This window comes from Oncorhynchus nerka, linkage group LG9a, assembly GCF_034236695.1.
Source record: "Oncorhynchus nerka isolate Pitt River linkage group LG9a, Oner_Uvic_2.0, whole genome shotgun sequence".
NCBI lineage: Eukaryota > Metazoa > Chordata > Actinopteri > Salmoniformes > Salmonidae > Oncorhynchus > Oncorhynchus nerka.
The window spans coordinates 5,530,483-5,550,927 of NC_088404.1; the positions used below are offsets into that span (position 1 = coordinate 5,530,483).

Genomic DNA, 20,445 nt, shown 5'->3' on the forward strand with positions numbered 1-20,445 from the left:
TAGGGCAAACAGATCTGGGTCTAGTCACCACGTTGATTCATTCTGTAAAGCGGACAGATCTGGGTCTAGTCACCACGGGGTGATTCATTCTGTAAAGGGCAAACAGATCTGGGTCTAGTCACCACGGGGTGATTCATTCTGTAAAGCAAACAGATCTGGGTCTAGTCACCACAGGGTGATTCATTCTGTAAAGCAAACAGATCTGGGTCTAGTCACCACGGGGTGATTCATTCTGTAAAGCAAACAGATCTGGGTCTAGTCACCACGGGGTGATTCATTCTGTAAAGCAGGCAAACAGATCTGGGTCTAGTCACCACGGGGTGATTCATTCTGTAAAGCAAACAGATCTGGGTCTAGTCACCACGGGGTGATTCATTCTGTAAAGCAAACAGATCTGGGTCTAGTCACCACAGGGTGATTCATTCTGTAAATAGGGCAAACAGATCTGGGTCTAGTCACCACGGGGTGATTCATTCTGTAAAGCGGACAGATCTGGGTCTAGTCACCACGGGGTGATTCATTCTGTAAATAGGGCAAACAGATCTGGGTCTAGTCACCACAGGGTGATTCATTCTGTAAATAGGGCAAACAGATCTGGGTCTAGTCACCACAGGGTGATTCATTCTGTAAAGCAAACAGATCTGGGTCTAGTCACCACGGGGTGATTCATTCTGTAAAGCAAACAGATCTGGGTCTAGTCACCACGGGGTGATTCATTCTGTAAAGCAAACAGATCTGGGTCTAGTCACCACAGGGTGATTCATTCTGTAAATAGGGCAAACAGATCTGGGTCTAGTCACCACAGGGTGATTCATTCTGTAAAGCAAACAGATCTGGGTCTAGTCACCACGGGGTGATTCATTCTGTAAAGCAAACAGATCTGGGTCTAGTCACCACGGGGTGATTCATTCTGTAAATAGCAAACAGATCTGGGTCTAGTCACCACAGGGTGATTCATTCTGTAAAGCAAACAGATCTGGGTCTAGTCACCACGGGGTGATTCATTCTGTAAAGCAAACAGATCTGGGTCTAGTCACCACAGGGTGATTCATTCTGTAAAGCAAACAGATCTGGGTCTAGTCACCACGGGGTGATTCATTCTGTAAAGCAAACAGAACTGGGTCTAGTCACCACGGGGTGATTCATTCTGTAAAGCAAACAGATCTGGGTCTAGTCACCACGGGGTGATTCATTCTGTAAAGCGGACAGATCTGGGTCTAGTCACCACGGGGTGATTCATTCTGTAAAGCGGACAGATCTGGGTCTAGTCACCACGGGGTGATTCATTCTGTAAAGCAAACAGATCTGGGTCTAGTCACCATGGGGTGATTCATTCTGTAAATAGGGCAAACAGATCTGGGTCTAGTCACCACGGGGTGATTCATTCTGTAAAGCAGGCAAACAGATCTGGGTCTAGTCACCACGGGGTGATTCATTCTGTAAAGCAAACAGATCTGGGTCTAGTCACCACGGGGTGATTCATTCTGTAAAGCAGGCAAACAGATCTGGGTCTAGTCACCACAGGGTGATTCATTCTGTAAAGCAGGCAAACAGATCTGGGTCTAGTCACCACGGGGTGATTCATTCTGTAAAGCAGGCAAACAGATCTGGGTCTAGTCACCACGGGGTGATTCATTCTGTAAAGCAGACAGATGTGTTTACCTTTCCACTGTCGCTGGATCCATCCTTGGTTGTTCCATCTTTGGCAACGAAACACACTGCCGTTTCATGGAAGGATCTGACTCGGACTCTGGGAGGCAGGTGAGCTTCACAAGAACCAGGTCTGCTCAAAGCATACAGTTGAATACGAGAACAAGACAGTCCTGTACAACAGAAACACCATGCAACCAAATGTTTAGGCCTATGTTATCATAATCCATAAACTTTGTAGTTTTTATTTCTGGATGGCCATGATTCATATATATTAGGTCAGGTCAACTTTCCCGTTCCATAGATATAGAATGATTCGTTCAAATTCTATGCCTCCTCTATCAGCCAATCATTAGATCAGCCTTTCCCGGAAATCATTAATCATCACGTAGCCTAAGGTGTTGTTTACCATGTCAATATCAACATCTGGCATTACGGAAATACAGCTAGCTGTGCGCTACATGTGACATCGCGCACAATTCTCACACCTAAAATGTATCAAAGTAATGCAACAGGACGTCCTGTTAAAAATTTAAAAAAAGTTTAGCTAGAGACGCGTTTAGATTACTATTATTATCTATGACAATTTATTAAGATTACAAAGTGTCGTTACCTCTGTGTGCTGAATTCAAGAATATCCTCACGGCCGATGTGCATGTACAGGACATACTTTAGTCAATCAATGTCTAGCAAATAAACACAGATAAAACAGGATGAACTACTAACCAGCATGAATCAACCCGGGCAATTGTTAGGTACTGTAGATACCTAGGACACAGTTAGATAGTTAAGTAAACAAAGTCACGTAAACATCTGACGGAACTAAACGGAACAATATAACGAACTAGTTATTCAGGTTCACCCGTCAACAAGTAGTGGTCCTCAGCTACGTGACTTACAAGTTATTACACAAACGTGAAAATACAAAAATAACACCCTTATAGCTGGAAGGCCGAGGCCGGACTTGGAAGCCAGTGGGGCAACTAGTCCATTTATTTTATGTAGGAAACACGGCTAGCGACAGAAAAACAAGTGAGCATTCCGGATTAGAGGTCATTTAGCTAACTTAGTTACCCGGTGAAACATAACTAAAACATGTCAACTGGTTAGCTATGTGACATGTTTAAGAGACGCACAATGTGGCTTAACAATATATAGTTTACTAGAAAACAAAACCTTACCTTTTTTGAATTGTACACGAAGCACGATGGAACCAAAACAAGGCTTGACAAGTTTCTTCCCGGAGCACAATTTGCTCGAGTCACTGCGACTGTGTAGGTTTATTAGCAGGTCAACGATGTCATTCATACCAATGTGTCACCGTCCAGATATAATGGGGATAAACCGCTTCAACTCATACCGCGTTTACACATGCAATTCGGAACTAGGAACTTCCAGACTTGCTGATTGGTTAGACTCCTCACGTGTATAACGACAGGCCAGATAAGGTTTCCCAACCTCATAACTAGCTAGTAATCAATTTCAGGCTTTCAATCAAGTTAAGAGTAGCTAGCGTGTATAACTATTTTAGCTGACATGGTTGGTAGACTTTAGAAAAGCAACCAACAACGAAAATGTACTGAATAAGACTCACAGTCCTTTCAATATTTGATCAGAGAAGCATATTTTGTTAATTAAAAAAAAAATAGCCACCAGTCAGGAGGATACAGACAGCTCAAGCAAGAGGTATGGAGAAAAATATACACCATTTTTTTTAATACATAGAATTAAGAATAATAATGCACAATTCTCCAATTTAAGGATGGCCTAGACCCCCACCCCCCATAGGCCCCGGCACCACGAGCCCCCTCCGTGTTAGTTTTATGTCTCTGTATAAAACTAGGGAAAAAGTTAAAATAATTGAGTGCCAGGTTGGCGCAAAATCTGTGGTCTAAGACACTGCATCTCAGTGCGAAAGGTGTCACTACAGTCTCTGGTTCAAATCCAGGCTGTATCACATCCGGCTGTGATTGGTAGTCCCATATTTTTTTTATTTTCTTCCTGGATTGGCTTCCGCTGTGATTTTGAATGATTTTTTAAAAATGTATTTATTATTAATGTAATGACCTGACTAGCTCATAAATGAACAATTGTCCAGACAGAAGCTTGAGTTTGCGAATTGACGGTTTATTGAACCAACTTTACACAGGCTACTGTTTGGGCCGTAGCACACGCCAAATAGATAACCCACAATCCAACCGTGACCTTCTCTTGTGAAGCCCAGATGTAAGAGAGAGAGAACAAAGGCTGAACCTGGTCTTAACTTCCAATGCCCAACCCCCCCTCCACGCCACTCCGCCAACCACCAGGATGCCCGGCATCAGAACATTCCAGGCATTCCCGTGATTGGCAGATAGCAGGTTGATTGACATGTCGGACCCCGCGAACACCGGGTACTGGTCAGTACAACACAACCACCTCCTAGCCTAGCACATAACACACAGCTGTCTGTGCGGGTCGCTACATTATTATTAATAATTTTTTAGGTCTATTTGTTTGGCAAGACCGCTACAGGATACATCTCACCGTAGTAGGCTGTAGGCTATGTTTTGGTTATTTGAGTCTACATTCACCTTTTGTTTACTGTGTTTTTAACTAGCCTAAATATAGATTGTGTCGTGTCTTTATTGATCTGATGTTCTGTTTACTGAGCCTTGTTCTGTTCGCGTTGTTACAGAATTTAGTTTTTTTCTATTTGTTTGTTTTGAGGTCAGACTTTAGTGTATGTAGTGTATTGCATTATCAAACTTTGAAAGGGAATGAGGGCTGGATTTACAGTTGATTGAATTGAGGATCAGATAGAGAATTACTGTAAAATATGAAAAGAAAACATGTTTTTTATTGGTAATTGTACAAAATGAATGAGAAGAAGAAAAATATTGATGAAAAATATTATACAAAAATGTATATTTTATGACACTCAAATTCTTAAAAAATTAGAACACAGTCACATGTTGGCTTGATGGGTGTTGGCTTGATGGGTGTTGGCTTGATGGGTGTTGGCTTGATGGGTGTTGGCTTGATGGGCGTTGGCTTGATGGGTGTTGGCTTGATGGGCGTTGGCTTGATGGGTGTTGTTGGGTGTTGGCTTGATGGGCGTTGGCTTGTTGGCTTGATGGGTGTTGGGGCTTGATGGGCGTTGGCTTGGGTTGGGTGTTGGCTTGATGGGTGGGCGATGGGTGTTGCTTGTTGGGTGTTGGCTTGATGGGTGTTGGCTTGTTGGGTGTTGGCTTGATGGGTGTTGGCTTGATGGGTGTTGGCTTGATGGGTGTTGGCTTGTTGGGTGTTGGCTTGATGGGTGTTGGCTTGATGGGTGTTGGCTTGATGGGTGTTGGCTTGATGGGTGTTGGCTTGATGGGTGTTGGCTTGTTGGGTGTTGGCTTGATGGGCGTTGGCTTGTTGGGCGTTGGCTTGATGGGTGTTGGCTTGATGGGTGTGTGCTCTGATTGTTAATAGAACCTTCTCTGCATTGGTTACATTCAAGGTGTCACTACTTGTGACTGACTGTATTCTCCTAGGCAGAATGTCTCCCACGATCATAAGATTTATTTACGACCATAACATGTGACTAGACTTTTTTGATCCAAAGTAAAATAAGCCTTGCATATTTTCACATAGCTGTTGTCCCACATGTACAAAAGTTGATTTTCGGGATAATATGACAACATGGCCATTATACCATTGGCTGATCTGAGATCCAAACTTACATTCAAAGGTTTCTCTTTCATTAAGTCAAAGGCATGTGTGACTTTTGTATCTTTGGTGTCAGTCAGATACAGAACTCCACATGCAACAAAGGCATTCCCAGCGTTCGGTACAGGATAGGACGTGCTAACCACAGACGACACAGAAAACCTCTTCTGGTTTAACTTGGCCACCATCACGGTTCCATTGATAACTGAAGCATATATGAGCCACAGTCCGTTCTCGTCCACAGCAAACTTAAAGTACGTCTTGGAGTTGTGGAAGAGATAGGTTCGATTGTGGTAAAGAGCATTCTCAATGGCCAGTGTCTGTAATCTCCTGGTCTTCAGGTTATCCCTGTAAAAGCAAAATATTGAGAATGGATAAAACACTTAGAATCATGTACAAGATTTTGAAAAAATATCTGATAATATAAGTGTTGCTTTAAACTGCAGTAAAGAAACACTTACTTGACAACTTTCGAGGTCCCTGCATTGTGATAGTAAACAGACCCATTGTAGATGATGTGGCCACAACCCTGGTAGAACTTCCTCATGTCAATAGACCTGCTGTTAGGAAATGATGCAATGCTCTTGTACTCCTGCAAGACTCGACCTGAAAGCCAAATGTAAATCGCACACACAGTATCTTTCTACTGGAAATGGATTCATTGTTGCAACTTATATAAACTTGATGTATTGTACCAGATGATTTATTTCTTTGACCTTGAGTTTTCCCTATTATAAAAACACGGTTCCTCAATATTACTGGTATTTCCTTTACGACTTGCCAAAAGCACTGTACCTGAAAAGTGCTCAGCCATCCAAATGTGGTTATCGTTCACCCGGGCTGCATCTTGCATCCAAACTCCAAATGTAGTTTCCATTTTAGTGACGTTTGGAAAGCACGTTATGCTTTTGATAATGTATTCTATGGATACGAAAGAGAAACATGGAAATTAAATAATGACAATGTTTGAAATCATTTCACTCAGCAACAGTTTCCACTAGGGGGCGCTCACGAGTAAAGGTTGAAGGTATAGTACAGTAGTACAAACTAAGCTTCCAGGCTGTACCTTTTAAATGCTGTGGTTACATTGGAGGGAACAGTGAAGACTTTTTAAGGCCTTCTGTTGACAAAATGCAACCAATTATGAAGAACAATAATCTACCTTCAACATCCCAATTGAACCCCCAGTGTTGCCTATGAACAAATAGTTTTGATACCAGCTTTCCAAACAGGTTCTTCTTTCGCATCCTCTCTGTCGGTTACATTCAAGGTGTCATTGGGGGGAATAGGGAAGATGCAATCAATTTTAATACCTTCACCATCCTAATTCAACCCCTTTATAGATTTAAATAGTTTCATACCAGTTTTCCTAAATGCTGCTTCTTCCACAATCTCGGTTGTGTTCAAAGGTCCTTCTTCCACAATTTCAGTTACGTTCAAAGGTCCTTCTTCCACAATCTCAGTTACGTTCAAAGGTCCTTCTTCCACAATCTCAGTTACGTTCAAAGGTCCTTCTTCCACAATCTCAGTTATGTTCAAAGGTCCTTCTTCCACAATCTCGGTTGCGTTCAAAGGTCCTTCTTCCACAATCTCGCGGTCAGTTGCATTCAAAGGTCCTTCTTCCACAATCTCGGTTGCGTTCAAAGGTCCTTCTTCCACAATCTCGGTTGCGTTCAAATGTCCTTCTTCCACAATCTCGGTTGCGTTCAAATGTCCTTCTTCCACAATCTCGGTTGCGTTCAAATGTCCTTCTTCCACAATCTCGGTTGCGTTCAAATGTCCTTCTTCCACAATCTCGGTTGCGTTCAAATGTCCTTCTTCCACAATCTCGGTTGCGTTCAAATGTCCTTCTTCCACAATCTCGCTGTCAGTTGCGTTCAAATGTCCTTCTTCCACAATCTCTGTTGCGTTCAAAGGTCCTTCTTCCACAATCTCGGTTGCGTTCAAAGGTCCTTCTTCCACAATCTCGGTTGCGTTCAAATGTCCTTCTTCCACAATCTCGCTGTCAGTTGCGTTCAAAGGTCCTTCTTCCACAATCTCGGTTGCGTTCAAATGTCCTTCTTCCACAATCTCGGTTGCGTTCAAATGTCCTTCTTCCACAATCTCGGTTGCGTTCAAAGGTCCTTCTTCCACAATCTCGGTTGCGTTCAAAGGTCCTTCTTCCACAATCTCGGTTGCGTTCAAAGGTCCTTCTTCCACAATCTCGGTTGCGTTCAAAGGTCCTTCTTCCACAATCTCGGTTGCGTTCAAATGTCCTTCTTCCACAATCTCGGTTGCGTTCAAAGGTCCTTCTTCCACAATCTCGGTTGCGTTCAAAGGTCCTTCTTCCACAATCTCTGTTGCGTTCAAAGGTCCTTCTTCCACAATCTCGGTTGCATTCAAAGGTCCTTCTTCCACAATCTCGGTTGTGTTCAAAGGTCCTTCTTCCACAATCTCGGTTGCGTTCAAAGGTCCGTCTTCCACAATCTCAGTTGCGTTCAAAGGTCCTTCTTCCACAATCTCGGTTGCGTTCAAAGGTCCTTCTTCCACAATCTCGGTTGCGTTCAAAGGTCCTTCTTCCACAATCTCGGTGTGAGTTGCGTTCCAAGGTCCTTCTTCCACAATCTCGGTGTATGTCATTTGTCGGTTATTTAATTCCTCGTTCTCGGTGTCAGTTACATTCATGTCATTACTTGCAACCAGATTCGCTGACTCTAAGGGGAGAGAGATGCAACAGTGTTGTTGTTTTTACACTGAGGAATAAACTTATGTTCATACAAGGTGATTCTGAGTTGTTGTTGGTGGTGGAATCTCTGCCAGGACAGTATGCTCACCCGAAGACATGTTGGCTTGATGGATGTGTGCCCTGATGGTTCTATTAACAGTCTCTGCGTTGGTTACATTTAAGATGTCGCTGCTTGTGGCTGCATTCTCTGTACCTAAGAGTGTAGAGAAAAATGGAACAGTGTTTTACAGTGAGGATGAATGCATGTCATTGTTGGTGGAATCTCTGAACCGCATACTCACCCAGAGAGTCAGATATGTTGTCTTGATGGAAACAGGTGTTCTCTAACAACTGTGCTCTCATGGTCCTATTTCTAGAGGGTTCTGGGTCCTCTAAGGTCGCTGGGGGGCCAGGTAGACCAGGGGGACCGGCAGGGCCAGGAGGGCCCCTTGGACCCGGAGGCCCTTCAAACACAACCAGAGGAACAGGATCTGAACAAGCTTCTCAGAAAAACATTTACAGTATGTAATACAATTATGATCATTGCAAGTAAAACATCAATTGTAACTATCTGCAAAATAAGTGTTTAGTAGCTCAAATGTAGTTGAGGATGATCTAGTAAGATGAACTAGCAGGGTGAGCTAGTAAGATGAACTAGTAGGGTGAGCTAGTAAGATGAACTAGTAGGGTGAGCTAGTAAGATGAACTAGCAGGGTGAGCTAGTAAGATGAACTAGCAGGGTGAGCTAGTAAGATGAACTAGTAGGGTGATCTAGTAAGATGAACTAGTAGGGTGATCTAGTAAGATGAACTAGTAGGGTGAGCTAGTAAGATGAACTAGTAGGGTGAGCTAGTAAGATGAACTAGCAGGGTGAGCTAGTAAGATGAACTAGCAGGGTGAGCTAGTAAGATGAACTAGTAGGGTGAGCTAGTAAGATGAACTAGCAGGGTGAGCTAGTAAGATGAACTAGTAGGGTGAGCTAGTAAGATGAACTAGCAGGGTGAGCTAGTAAGATGAACTAGTAGGGTGAGCTAGTAAGATGAACTAGTAGGGTGATATAGTAAGATGAACTAGCAGGGTGAGCTAGTAAGATGAACTAGTAGGGTGATCTAGTAGGGTGAGCTAGTAAGATGAACTAGTAGGGTGAGCTAGTAAGATGAACTAGCAGGGTGAGCTAGTAAGATGAACTAGCAGGGTGAGCTAGTAAGATGAGCTAGTAAGATGAACTAGTAGGGTGATCTAGTAAGATGAGCTAGTAAGGTGAGCTAGTAAGATGAACTAGTAGGGTGATCTAGTAAGATGAGCTAGGGTGAGCTAGGATGAACTAGTAGGGTGAGCTAGTAAGATGAGCTAGTAAGATGAGCTAGTAAGATGAACTAGTAGGGTGAACTAGTAGGGTGATCTAGTAGGGTGATCTAGTAAGGTGAACTAGTAGGGTGATCTAGTAAGGTGAACTAGTAAGGTGAACTAGTAAGGTTAACTAGTAGGGTGATCTAGTAGGGTGGGCTAGTAAGATGAACTAGCAGGGTGAGCTAGTAAGGTGAACTAGTAGGGTGATCTAGTAAGGTGAACTAGTAGGGTGAGCTAGTAAGGTGAGCTAGTAGGGGGATTAAGCTAGTAAAATGAACTAGTAGGGGGATTAAGCTAGTAAAATGAACTAGTAGGGGGATTAAGCTAGTAAGATGAACTAGCAGGGTGAGCTAGTAAGATTAACTAGTAAGATTAACTAGTAGGGTGATCTAGTAGGGTGATCTAGTAAGGTGATCTAGTAGGGTGAGCTAGTAAGATGAACTAGTAGGGTGAGCTAGTAGGGTGAGCTAGCAAGGTGAGCTAGTAGGGTGAGCTAGTAGGGTGATCTAGTAGGGTGAGCTAGCAAGGTGAGCTAGCAAGGTGATCTAGTAGGGTGAGCTAGCAAGGTGAGCTAGCAAGGTGATCTAGTAGGGTGATCTAGTAGGGTGAGCTAGTAGGGTGAGCTAGTAGGGTGAGCTAGTAGGGTGAGCTAGTAAAATGAACTAGTAGGGGGATTAAGCTAGTAAAATGAACTAGTAGGGGGATTAAATTAGTAAAATGAACTAGTAGGGGGATTAAGATAGTAAAATGAACTAGTAGGGGGATTAAGATAGTAAAATGAACTAGTAGGGGGATTAAGCTAGTAAAATGAACTAGTAGGGGGATTAAGATAGTAAAATGAACTAGTAGGGGGATTAAATTAGTAAAATGAACTAGTAGGGGGATTAAGCTAGTAAAATGAACTAGTAGGGGGATTAAATTAGTAAAATGAACTAGTAGGGGGATTAAGCTAGTAAAATGAACTAGTAGGGGGATTAAATTAGTAAAATGAACTAGTAGGGGGATTAAGCTAGTAAGGTGAGCTAGTAAGATGAACTAGTAGGGTGAGCTAGTAAAATGGATTTTTAAGAGAATGAGAACTCTACCCTCTTTTACCCTCTATGAAGATGTCATTGGAGGTCTCGTCCTTCAGTCCTGGAGGTCCAGGGTCTCCCACGTCTCCTTTCACCCCAGGCTCCCCTCTCTCTCCAGGGGGACCTGGACAGGCAAGGGGTCATCATGATAGTTATGGATGGATTTTTTTATTTATTTACTGATTTCTTTAAATTATTTAGTTTCGTTAGGTCTGTACCAGTGGAGGCTGGTGTCACTTTGAATTGGAAGATGGAATCATTGTCATGGCTGTATAATAGAATGAATTACAAGTCCTCCAATTTAAGGTGACACCAGCCTCCACTGGTCTGCACATGTACAGTGCCTTGCGAAAGTATTCGGCCCCCTTGAACTTTGCGACCTTTTGCCACATTTCAGGCTTCAAACATAAAGATATAAAACTGTATTTTTTTGTGAAGAATCAACAACAAGTGGGACACAATCATGAAGTGGAACGACATTTATTGGATATTTCAAACTTTTTTAACAAATCAAAAACTGAAAAATTGGGCGTGCAAAATTATTCAGCCCCATTAAGTTAATATTTTGTAGCGCCACCTTTTGCTGCGATTACAGCTGTAAGTCGTTCGGGGTATGTCTCTATCAGTTTTGCACATCGAGAGACTGAAATTGTTTCCCATTCCTCCTTGCAAAACAGCTCGAGCTCAGTGAGGTTGGATGGAGAGCATTTGTGAACAGCAGTTTTCAGTTCTTTCCACAGATTCTCGATTGGATTCAGGTCTGGACTTTGACTTGGCCATTCTAACACCTGGATATGTTTATTTTTGAACCATTCCATTGTAGATTTTGCTTTATGTTTTGGATCATTGTCTTGTTGGAAGACAAATCTCCGTCCCAGTCTCAGGTCTTTTGCAGACTCCATCAGGTTTTCTTCCAGAAGGGTCCTGTATTTGGCTCCATCCATCTTCCCATCAATTTTAACCATCTTCCCTGTCCCTGCTGAAGAAAAGCAGGCCCAAACCATGATGCTGCCACCACCATGTTTGACAGTGGGGATGGTGTGTTCAGGGTGATGAGCTGTGTTGCTTTTACGCCAAACATAACGTTTTGCATTGTTGCCAAAAAGTTCAATTATGGTTTCATCTGACCAGAGAACCTTCTTCCACATGTTTGGTGTGTCTCCCAGCTGGCTTGTGGCAAACTTTAAACAACACTTTTTATGGATATCTTTAAGAAATGGCTTTCTTCTTGCCACTCTTCCATAAAGGCCAGATTTGTGCAATATACGACTGATTGTTGTCCTATGGACAGAGTCTCCCACCTCAGCTGTAGATCTCTGCAGTTCATCCAGAGTGATCATGGGCCTCTTGGCTGCATCTCTGATCAGTCTTCTCCTTGTATGAGCTGAAAGTTTAGAGGCACGGCCAGGTCTTGGTAGATTTGCAGTGGTCTGATACTCCTTCCATTTCAATATTATCGCTTCCACAGTGCTCCTTGGGAAGTTTAAAGCTTGGGAAATCTTTTTGTATCCAAATCCGGCTTTAAACTTCTTCACAACAGTATCCCGGACCTGCCTGGTGTGTTCCTTGTTCTTCATGATGCTCTCTGCGCTTTTAACGGACCTCTGAGACTATCACAGTGCAGGTGCATTTATACGGAGACTTGATTACACACAGGTGGATTGTATTTATCATCATTAGTCATTTAGGTCAACATTGGATCATTCAGAGATCCTCACTGAACTTCTGGAGAGAGTTTGCTGCACTGAAAGTAAAGGGGCTGAATAATTTTGCACGCCCAATTTTTCAGTTTTTGATTTGTTAAAAAAGTTTGAAATATCCAATAAATGTCGTTCCACTTCATGATTGTGTCCCACTTGTTGTTGATTCTTCACAAAAAAAATACAGTTTTATATCTTTATGTTTGAAGCCTGAAATGTGGCAAAAGGTCACAAAGTTCAAGGGGGCCGAATACTTTCGCAAGGCACTGTATAATCGAGCACTTGTGCATGGACAAAAAAAATCACATACCACGACAGTGTCTGACCTTTTTTCCCTCGTCTCCCTGCAGGTCCAGGTGGTCCTGATATGCCTTCCGTAGCATTGACTCCTGGCTTCCCATCCACACCCGGAGTGCCTTGAACAGATACCATCCTGTATGATCATCGATAACTACATGTATGACTAGAAGCATTTAAAAAAAAAAAAATGTTTTTAGAACATTCGGCCGGTAACCGAAAGGTTGCTGGATCAAATACCCCGAGCTGATATGGTACAAAATCTATCGTTCTGCCCCCTGAGCAAGTTAGTTAACCCACTGTTCCCCGGGCCCTGAACAAGGCAATTAACCACTGTTCCCCGGGCCCTGAACAAGGCAGTTAACCCACTGTTCCCCGGGCCCTGAACAAGGCAGTTATCCCACTGTTCCCCGGGCCCTGAACAAGGCAGTTAACCCACTGTTCCCCAGGCCCTGGACAAGGCAGTTAACCCACTGTTCCCCGGGCCCTGAACAAGGCAGTTAACCCACTGTTCCCCGGGCCCTGAACAAGGCAGTTAACCCACTGTTCCCTGGGCCCTGAACAAGGCAATTAACCCACTGTTCCCCGGGCCCTGAACAAGGCAGTTAACCCACTGTTCCCCGGGGCGCCCGAAGACGTAGATGTCGATTAAGGCAGCCCCCCCCCCCTTCACCTCTCTGATTTAGAGGGGGGTTGGGTTAAATGCAGAAGACACATTTCAGTTGAAGGCTTTCAGTTGGACAACTGACTAGGTATCCCCCCCATTTTCCCTTTTGTCATGCTTTGATTGATGCAAAGTGTTCTTGATTGTTTTACCTGGAGGTCCTGGTGAGCCTGTAATGTAGGATGGAATGAATGGTTAGGAATGGACCTTTTTGTATTCATGTCCATGTCATTGTGCAATAGGCAACATGCAGCGTTTCAATGAGGTACTGTCTGTATTAAGGCTGTTGCTAATGTTTTTTTATTTTAATAATTGTAGTTTTCAAAAAAACAAAATGTGTTTTTCTTACCTGTCTGTTACCTGTCTGTTACCTGTCTGTTACCTGTCTGTTACCTGTCTACCTGTCTGTTACCTGTCTACCTGTTACCTGTCTACCTGTTACCTGTCTGTTACCTGTCTACCTGTTACCTGTCTGTTACCTGTCTACCTGTTACCTGTCTGTTACCTGTCTACCTGTTACATGTCTGTTACCTGTCTACCTGTTACCTGTCTACCTGTCTGTTACCTGTCTACCTGTCTGTTACCTGTCTGTTACCTGTCTGTTACCTGTCTACCTGTTACCTGTCTACCTGTCTGTTACCTGTCTACCTGTTACCTGTCTGTTACCTGTCTACCTGTTACATGTCTGTTACCTGTCTACCTGTTACCTGTCTACCTGTCTGTTACCTGTCTGTTACCTGTCTACCTGTCTGTTACCTGTCTGTTACTTGTCTGTTACTTGTCTGTTACCTGTCTACCTGTTACCTGTCTGTTACCTGTCTACCTGTTAACTGTCTGTTACCTGTCTGTTACCTGTCTACCTGTTACCTGTCTGTTACCTGTCTACCTGTTAACTGTCTTACCTGTCTACCTGTCTGTTACCTGTCTGTTACCTGTCTACCTGTTACCTGTCTGTTACCTGTCTGTTACCTGTCTACCTGTTACCTGTCTGTTACCTGTCTACCTGTTACCTGACTGTTACATGTCTGTTACCTGTCTACCTGTCTGTTACCTGTCTGTTACCTGTCTACCTGTTACCTGTCTACCTGTCTGTTACCTGTCTACCTGTCTGTTACCTGTCTACCTGTTACCTGTCTACCTGTTACCTGTCTGTTACCTGTCTACCTGTCTGTTACCTGTCTACCTGTTACCTGTCTGTTACCTGTCTCCCTGTTACCTGTCTGTTACCTGTCTGTTACATGTCTACCTGTTACCTGTCTGTTACCTGTCTACCTGTCTGTTACCTGTCTACCTGTTACCTGTCTACCTGTCTGTTACCTGTCTACCTGTCTGTTACCTGTCTACCTGTTACCTGTCTGTTACCTGTCTGTTACCTGTCTCCCTGTTACCTGTCTGTTACCTGTCTGTTACCTGTCTACCTGTTACCTGTCTACCTGTTACCTGTCTGTTACCTGTCTACCTGTTACCTGTCTGTTACCTGTCTGTTACCTGTCTACCTGTTACCTGTCTGTTACCTGTCTACCTGTTACCTGTCTGTTACCTGTCTACCTGTTACATGTCTGTTACCTGTCTACCTGTTACATGTCTGTTACCTGTCTACCTGTTACCTGTCTACCTGTTACCTGTCTACCTGTCTGTTACCTGTCTACCTGTCTGTTACCTGTCTACCTGTCTGTTACCTGTCTACCTGTCTGTTACCTGTCTGTTACTTGTCTGTTACTTGTCTGTTACCTGTCTACCTGTTACCTGTCTGTTACCTGTCTGTTACCTGTCTACCTGTTACCTGTCTGTTACCTGTCTACCTGTTACCTGTCTACCTGTTACCTGTCTGTTACCTGTCTACCTGTTACCTGTCTACCTGTCTACCTGTCTGTTACCTGTCTACCTGTCTGTTACCTGTCTACCTGTTACCTGTCTGTTACCTGTCTACCTGTTACCTGTCTGTTACCTGTCTACCTGTCTGTTACCTGTCTACCTGTCTGTTACCTGTCTACCTGTTACCTGTCTGTTACCTGTCTCCCTGTTACCTGTCTGTTACCTGTCTGTTACCTGTCTGTTACCTGTCTACCTGTTACCTGTCTGTTACGTGTCTGTTACATGTCTACCTGTTACCTGTCTGTTACCTGTCTACCTGTCTGTTACCTGTCTGTTACCTGTCTACCTGTTACCTGTCTACCTGTCTGTTACCTGTCTACCTGTCTGTTACCTGTCTACCTGTCTGTTACCTGTCTACCTGTTACCTGTCTACCTGTTACCTGTCTACCTGTCTGTTACCTGTCTACCTGTCTGTTACCTGTCTCCCTGTTACCTGTCTGTTACCTGTCTGTTACCTGTCTGTTACCTGTCTACCTGTTACCTGTCTGTTACCTGTCTACCTGTCTGTTACCTGTCTACCTGTTACCTGTCTGTTACCTGTCTGTTACCTGTCTACCTGTCTGTTACCTGTTTACCTGTCTACCTGTCTGTTACCTGTCTGTTACTTGTCTGTTACCTGTCTACCTGTTACCTGTCTACCTGTCTACCTGTTAACTGTCTGTTACCTGTCTGTTACCTGTCTACCTGTTAACTGTCTGTTAACTGTCTGTTACCTGTCTGTTACCTGTCTACCTGTCTGTTACCTGTTACCTGTCTGTTACCTGTCTACCTGTCTGTTACCTGTCTACCTGTTACCTGTCTGTTACCTCTCTGTTACCTGTCTACCTGTTACCTGTCTGTTACCTCTCTGTTACCTGTCTACCTGTTACCTGTCTGTTACCTGTTACCTGTCTACCTGTCTGTTACCTGTCTACCTGTCTGTTACCTGTCTACCTGTTACCTGTCTGTTACCTGTCTACCTGTTACCTGTCTGTTACCTGTCTGTTACCTGTCTACCTGTTACCTGTCTGTTACCTGTCTACCTGTTACCTGTCTGTTACCTGTCTACCTGTTACCTGTCTGTTACCTGTCTGTTACCTGTCTGTTACCTGTCTACCTGTTACCTGTCTACCTGTTACCTGTCTGTTACCTGTCTACCTGTTACCTGTCTACCTGTTACCTGTCTACCTGTTACCTGTCTGTTACCTGTCTCCCTGTTACCTGTCTCTACCTGTCTGTTACCTGTCTACCTGTCTACCTGTTACCTGTCTACCTGTTACCTGTCTGTTACCTGTCTGTTACCTGTCTACCTGTTACCTGTCTGTTACCTGTCTACCTGTTACCTGTGTACCCTAGATATTAGAAGAGCTATTTCAACAACAACGCACCTGTGAAACACATGTCTTTTGTGCTGTTACATAGTTCCAACAGGACCTTGATCTGAAAGACACAAGTGAAGGGAAACGGTGACAATAACAGCAACTTAAGGGACACTACAGCTTGGATCTTTCATTTAAAGACCCTTGCTCCCTTCGGTCTCAACACCTTTATTTAACCAGGTAGGCTAGTTGAGAACACCTTTATTTAACCAGGTAGGCTAGTTGAGAACACCTTTATTTAACCAGGTAGGCTAGTTGAGAACACCTTTTATTTAACCAGGTAGGCTAGTTGAGAACACCTTTTATTTAACCAGGTAGGCTAGTTGAGAACACCTTTATTTAACCAGGTAGGCTAGTTGAGAACACCTTTTATTTAACCAGGTAGGCAAGTTGAGAACACCTTTTATTTAACCAGGTAGGCTAGTTGAGAACACCTTTTATTTAACCAGGTAGGCTAGTTGAGAACACCTTTTATTTAACCAGGTAGGCAAGTTGAGAACAAGTTCTCATTTACAACTGCGATCTGGCCAAGATAAAGCATAGCAGTGTGAACAGATAACACAGAGTTACACATGGAGTAAACAACAACACAGAGTTACACATGGAGTAAACAACAACACAGAGTTACACATGGAGTAAACAACAACACAGAGTTACACATGGAGTTAAACAATAAACAAGTCAATTACACAGTAGAATTTGTATTTTTTATTTATTTAAAAAAGAGTCTATATACATTGTGTGCAAAAGGCGTGAGGAGGTAGGCGAATAATTACAATTTAGCAGATTAACACTGGGGTGATAAATGATCAGATGGTCATGTACAGGTAGAGATATTGGTGTGCAAAAGAGCAGAAAAGTAAATAAATAAAAACAGTATGGGGATGAGGTAGGTAAATTGGGTGGGCTATTTACTGATAGACGATGTACAGCTGCAGCGATCGGTTAGCTGCTCAGATAGCAGATGTTTAAAGTTGGTGAGGGAGATAAAAGTCTCCAACTTCAGCGATTTTTGCAATTCGTTCCAGATCTGAAGACATTCTTGTGATTATTGTGATTTTGTAAATGTTTGTAGGCTTACGTAGCGAAATTGTATCTATTATCGTACGCTATCCATTTATGTTTTTTTGTATGCTATTTTAATATATGAGAATTAACCAATGATATCAGGCCACCCCCGGCCATGATTACAGACACCTGTGTGTGTCTTCTAACACTATATAAACTAGTCACAAGTGGGTCCCTTTGTGGTTTTAGCCCAGAGGATAGGATGAGTTTGTCAGAGTACCAAATGGAACCCTATTCCCTATATAGTGCACTACTTTAGACCAGGGTCCTATATAACCTTTTCTAAAAGTAGTGCACTATACAGGGAATAGGATATATTTCAGACGCATGCTCAGTTTTCCTCCTCTTAATCATATATCCACAGACTTCCAATGAGATTATTCTTGGCACGGGAAGGACATTTTCTGCTAATCCCAGAAGACTGAAAAGAGGAAATGACTCTGAACATATGGAGAGTGAGAATACTAAACTATTCCAGCTTGAATCTTCTTTCCTCGAAAACAAACTCTACAGTAACTTAACGTTGTGTAATCATAAATGATGATCTACATGCATAAGAAAAAAAACGTGTGACAAGTCACAGCTGGTCTTGTCTTAAACTGTAGCAGAGTCTTGTTCCAGTTTAGACTCTACATACCACATAACTTATGGTATGATCCAATGTGGCTCTCAGCACTTGCAACACCAGGGTTTTTGTTGGGTTCAATTCCCACCGGGGGGGATCAGTACGAGAAAGGAGTATAAAAATATATCCAGTCACTAAATTACAAAAATAACCTACAATAACTATCTACCTGGGACGGCAGGGTAGCCTAGTGGTTAGAGTGGAGGGGCGGCAGGGTAGCCTAGTGGTTAGAGTGGAGGGGCGGCAGGGTAGCCTAGTGGTTAGAGTGGAGGGGCGGCAGGTAGCCTAGTGGTTAGAGTGGAGGGGCGGCAGGTAGCCTAGTGGTTAGAGTGGAGGGGCGGCAGGTAGCCTAGTGGTTAGAGTGGAGGGGCGGCAGGGTAGCCTAGTGGTTAGAGTGGAGGGGTGGCAGGTAGCCTAGTGGTTAGAGTGGAGGGGCGGCAGGTAGCCGAGTGGTTAGAGTGGAGGGGCGACAGGGTAGCCTAGTGGTTAGAGTGGAGGGGCGGCAGGGTAGCCTAGTGGTTTGAGCGTTGGACTAGTAACTGAAAAGTTGCAAGATCGAATCCCCCGAGCTAACAAGGTAAAAATTTGTCGTTCTGCCCCTGAACAAGGCAGTTAACCCACTGTTTCCTAGGCCGTCATTGTAAATAAGAATTTGTTCTTAACTGACTTGCCTAGTTAAATAAAGGTAAAAAATAAATCAAAAATAACCTACTATAACTCACTTAATAGACACATAACATACTGCCTCTAATTCATGTAGTAAATATTTCTGAAGATTCTTACCGGGACCATAGAGTATGTCATCATTATCATCATGTCCCTGTCGGCACGTTTCTGCTGTCGCTTAGTCTGGTGTTTCCCAGCCTGGCTCCTCTTATTGCGGGGTCGGCCATGCTGCAGCTCCCTTTCTGCCTCCTCTCTGCCTGGGTCTTCCCTGCTCGTCCTGTGGGGTGATGTCTGCAACCCAGATTCCGCTGAGAGCACCTGCAACCTATCAGTCTCTTCTCCAGGGTCCCTGCTGGTCCTGTGGGAAGCTTCCTCTCCAGGGTCCCTGCTGGTCCTGTGGGAAGCTTCCTCTCCGGGGTCCATGCTGGTCCTGTGGGAAGCTTCCTCTCCGGGGTCCCTGCTGGTCCTGTGGGAAGCTTCCTCTCCGGGGTCCCTGCTGGTCCTGTGGGAAGCTTCCTCTCCGGGGTCCCTGCTGGTCCTGTGGGAAGCTTCCTCTCCGGGGTCCCTGCTGGTCCTGTGGGAAGCTTCCTCTCCGGGGTCCATGCTGGTCCTGTGGGAAGCTTCCTCTCCGGGGTCCATGCTGGTCCTGTGGGAAGCTTCCTCTCCAGGGTCCCCGCTGGCCCGGAGGGATACTGCTGCAGAATGATGCAGCACGGCGCCAGAAGTCTCTGAGAGCACCTGGAGCTGTAGATCCAACCGGGCAAGGTGGGCTGACAGGTGCATGTGTTGCACCAGAAGGAACACCAAGCCTGCAGAGCTCAGGACCGTAAGAGCACAAGTCCCCAACAAGAAAACTCGTAACATCCCTGGGAGTCCCAGACAACCACCTCCCTCCCTCATCATCCTACTTTCTGAGTCCTGACAATTCCCCCCCCACAATAATAATAAAAAAAAAGTTAAATATGCTACCAGCAAGATTTTTAGTTCACTGTTTCCTCTCCAGACGTGTTCCACTAGTCCCTACTGACACACACAGCACGGTGATCTAGGCGCATACATCCGATACGCATACACAGAACTCAGTGATCTAGACGCTGGATCTTACATCCACCGAGGCACAAACATACTACGTTACAGACAGTTGTATGCTATTGCTAGGTAACAAACGAGAGACAGTTCTTCTGTAATTCTATTGGAAGAAATCCGAAGAAAAGTTGTCATGAAGCTGTCCGAAGGCACAGAACAATTTGTCTTTTCTTTTCTGAGTGTCAAGCGAGATTTCATTGCGCAACTCTGGAAACTTCTGGAGAACAGCTTCGCGTCAAATGTCTTTTGACTCGATTTATCAAACGCAGCAGTGACCATATATGGGGACATGAAATGGATTCAGCCGCATAGGGACTTTTCCTTTTATCATTCTAATTTCACATTCTTATTGTGGTGTTTTTTTGGAGGGGGGGGGGGTTGATTTATTGCCAAGTGCATGCTGCTTGAAAATAAAAAAAATTGCAAAAAGTTTTTTCAAGATAATTCTGAACAAGGAAAGCATTCTTTAAGTGAACAAGTGAGACTTGAACTGAGCCTATTGAATGATGAGCACATAGACCAGTACGCTCTGTTATAAGACTTTCTTTGTTTCTGAAAGGCTGAAAGCACCATGTTAACATCCTTACACACAGTAATATCCATAATTGTACTGGCACGTCATTTCCACATAATTAT

General features: G+C 43.9%; 2 protein-coding genes across 4 annotated transcripts in view; both read right to left on the minus strand.

Annotated features, from left to right (window-relative positions):
* Positions 1 to 3,061, minus strand: part of LOC115118369 (ATP-dependent Clp protease ATP-binding subunit clpX-like, mitochondrial) — a 29,898-nt gene extending 26,837 nt beyond the window's left edge. For both annotated transcript variants that reach the window (XM_065022227.1, XM_065022226.1), the window contains exons 1-3: positions 2,832 to 3,061; positions 2,264 to 2,336; positions 1,663 to 1,823 (exon numbers count right to left, since the gene is read on the minus strand). In XM_065022227.1, coding sequence (XP_064878299.1) covers positions 1,663 to 1,823; positions 2,264 to 2,318 — 216 coding nt within the window. In that variant the 5' untranslated portion in view covers positions 2,319 to 2,336; positions 2,832 to 3,061. The remainder of the gene's footprint in view (positions 1 to 1,662; positions 1,824 to 2,263; positions 2,337 to 2,831) is intronic.
* A 1,969-nt stretch (positions 3,062 to 5,030) lies between these two features.
* Positions 5,031 to 20,077, minus strand: LOC115118370 (uncharacterized). Of its 2 annotated transcripts, XM_065022216.1 has the most exons (11): positions 18,841 to 20,077; positions 16,374 to 16,425; positions 13,284 to 13,301; positions 12,497 to 12,586; positions 10,493 to 10,594; positions 8,350 to 8,511; positions 8,157 to 8,261; positions 6,705 to 8,036; positions 6,139 to 6,264; positions 5,805 to 5,949; positions 5,031 to 5,691 (listed from the first exon to the last, which is right to left on the minus strand). In XM_065022216.1, exons 1-11 carry the CDS (start codon positions 19,624 to 19,626, stop codon positions 5,196 to 5,198), a joined length of 3,414 nt encoding a protein of 1,137 aa, XP_064878288.1. In that variant the 5' UTR covers positions 19,627 to 20,077; the 3' UTR covers positions 5,031 to 5,195. The 2 variants fall into 2 exon arrangements, with proteins under 2 accessions (XP_064878288.1, XP_064878289.1); XM_065022217.1 differs by lacking the exons at positions 13,284 to 13,301; positions 16,374 to 16,425 and having other exon boundaries at positions 12,481 to 12,586.
* Between the last annotated feature and the right edge of the window lie 368 nt (positions 20,078 to 20,445).

Coding starts and splice junctions, on each gene's coding strand:
- LOC115118370 (XM_065022216.1), bottom strand. CDS start 19,626: ATGATGAGGGAGGGAGGTGGTTGTCTGGGACTCCCAGGGATGTTACGA. Junction 10,595..12,496: donor AGGGAGACGAGGGAAAAAAG/GTCAGACACTGT, acceptor TTGCCTGTCCAG/GTCCCCCTGGAGAGAGAGGG. Junction 5,950..6,138: donor GATGGCTGAGCACTTTTCAG/GTACAGTGCTTT, acceptor TTTGGCTTTCAG/GTCGAGTCTTGCAGGAGTAC.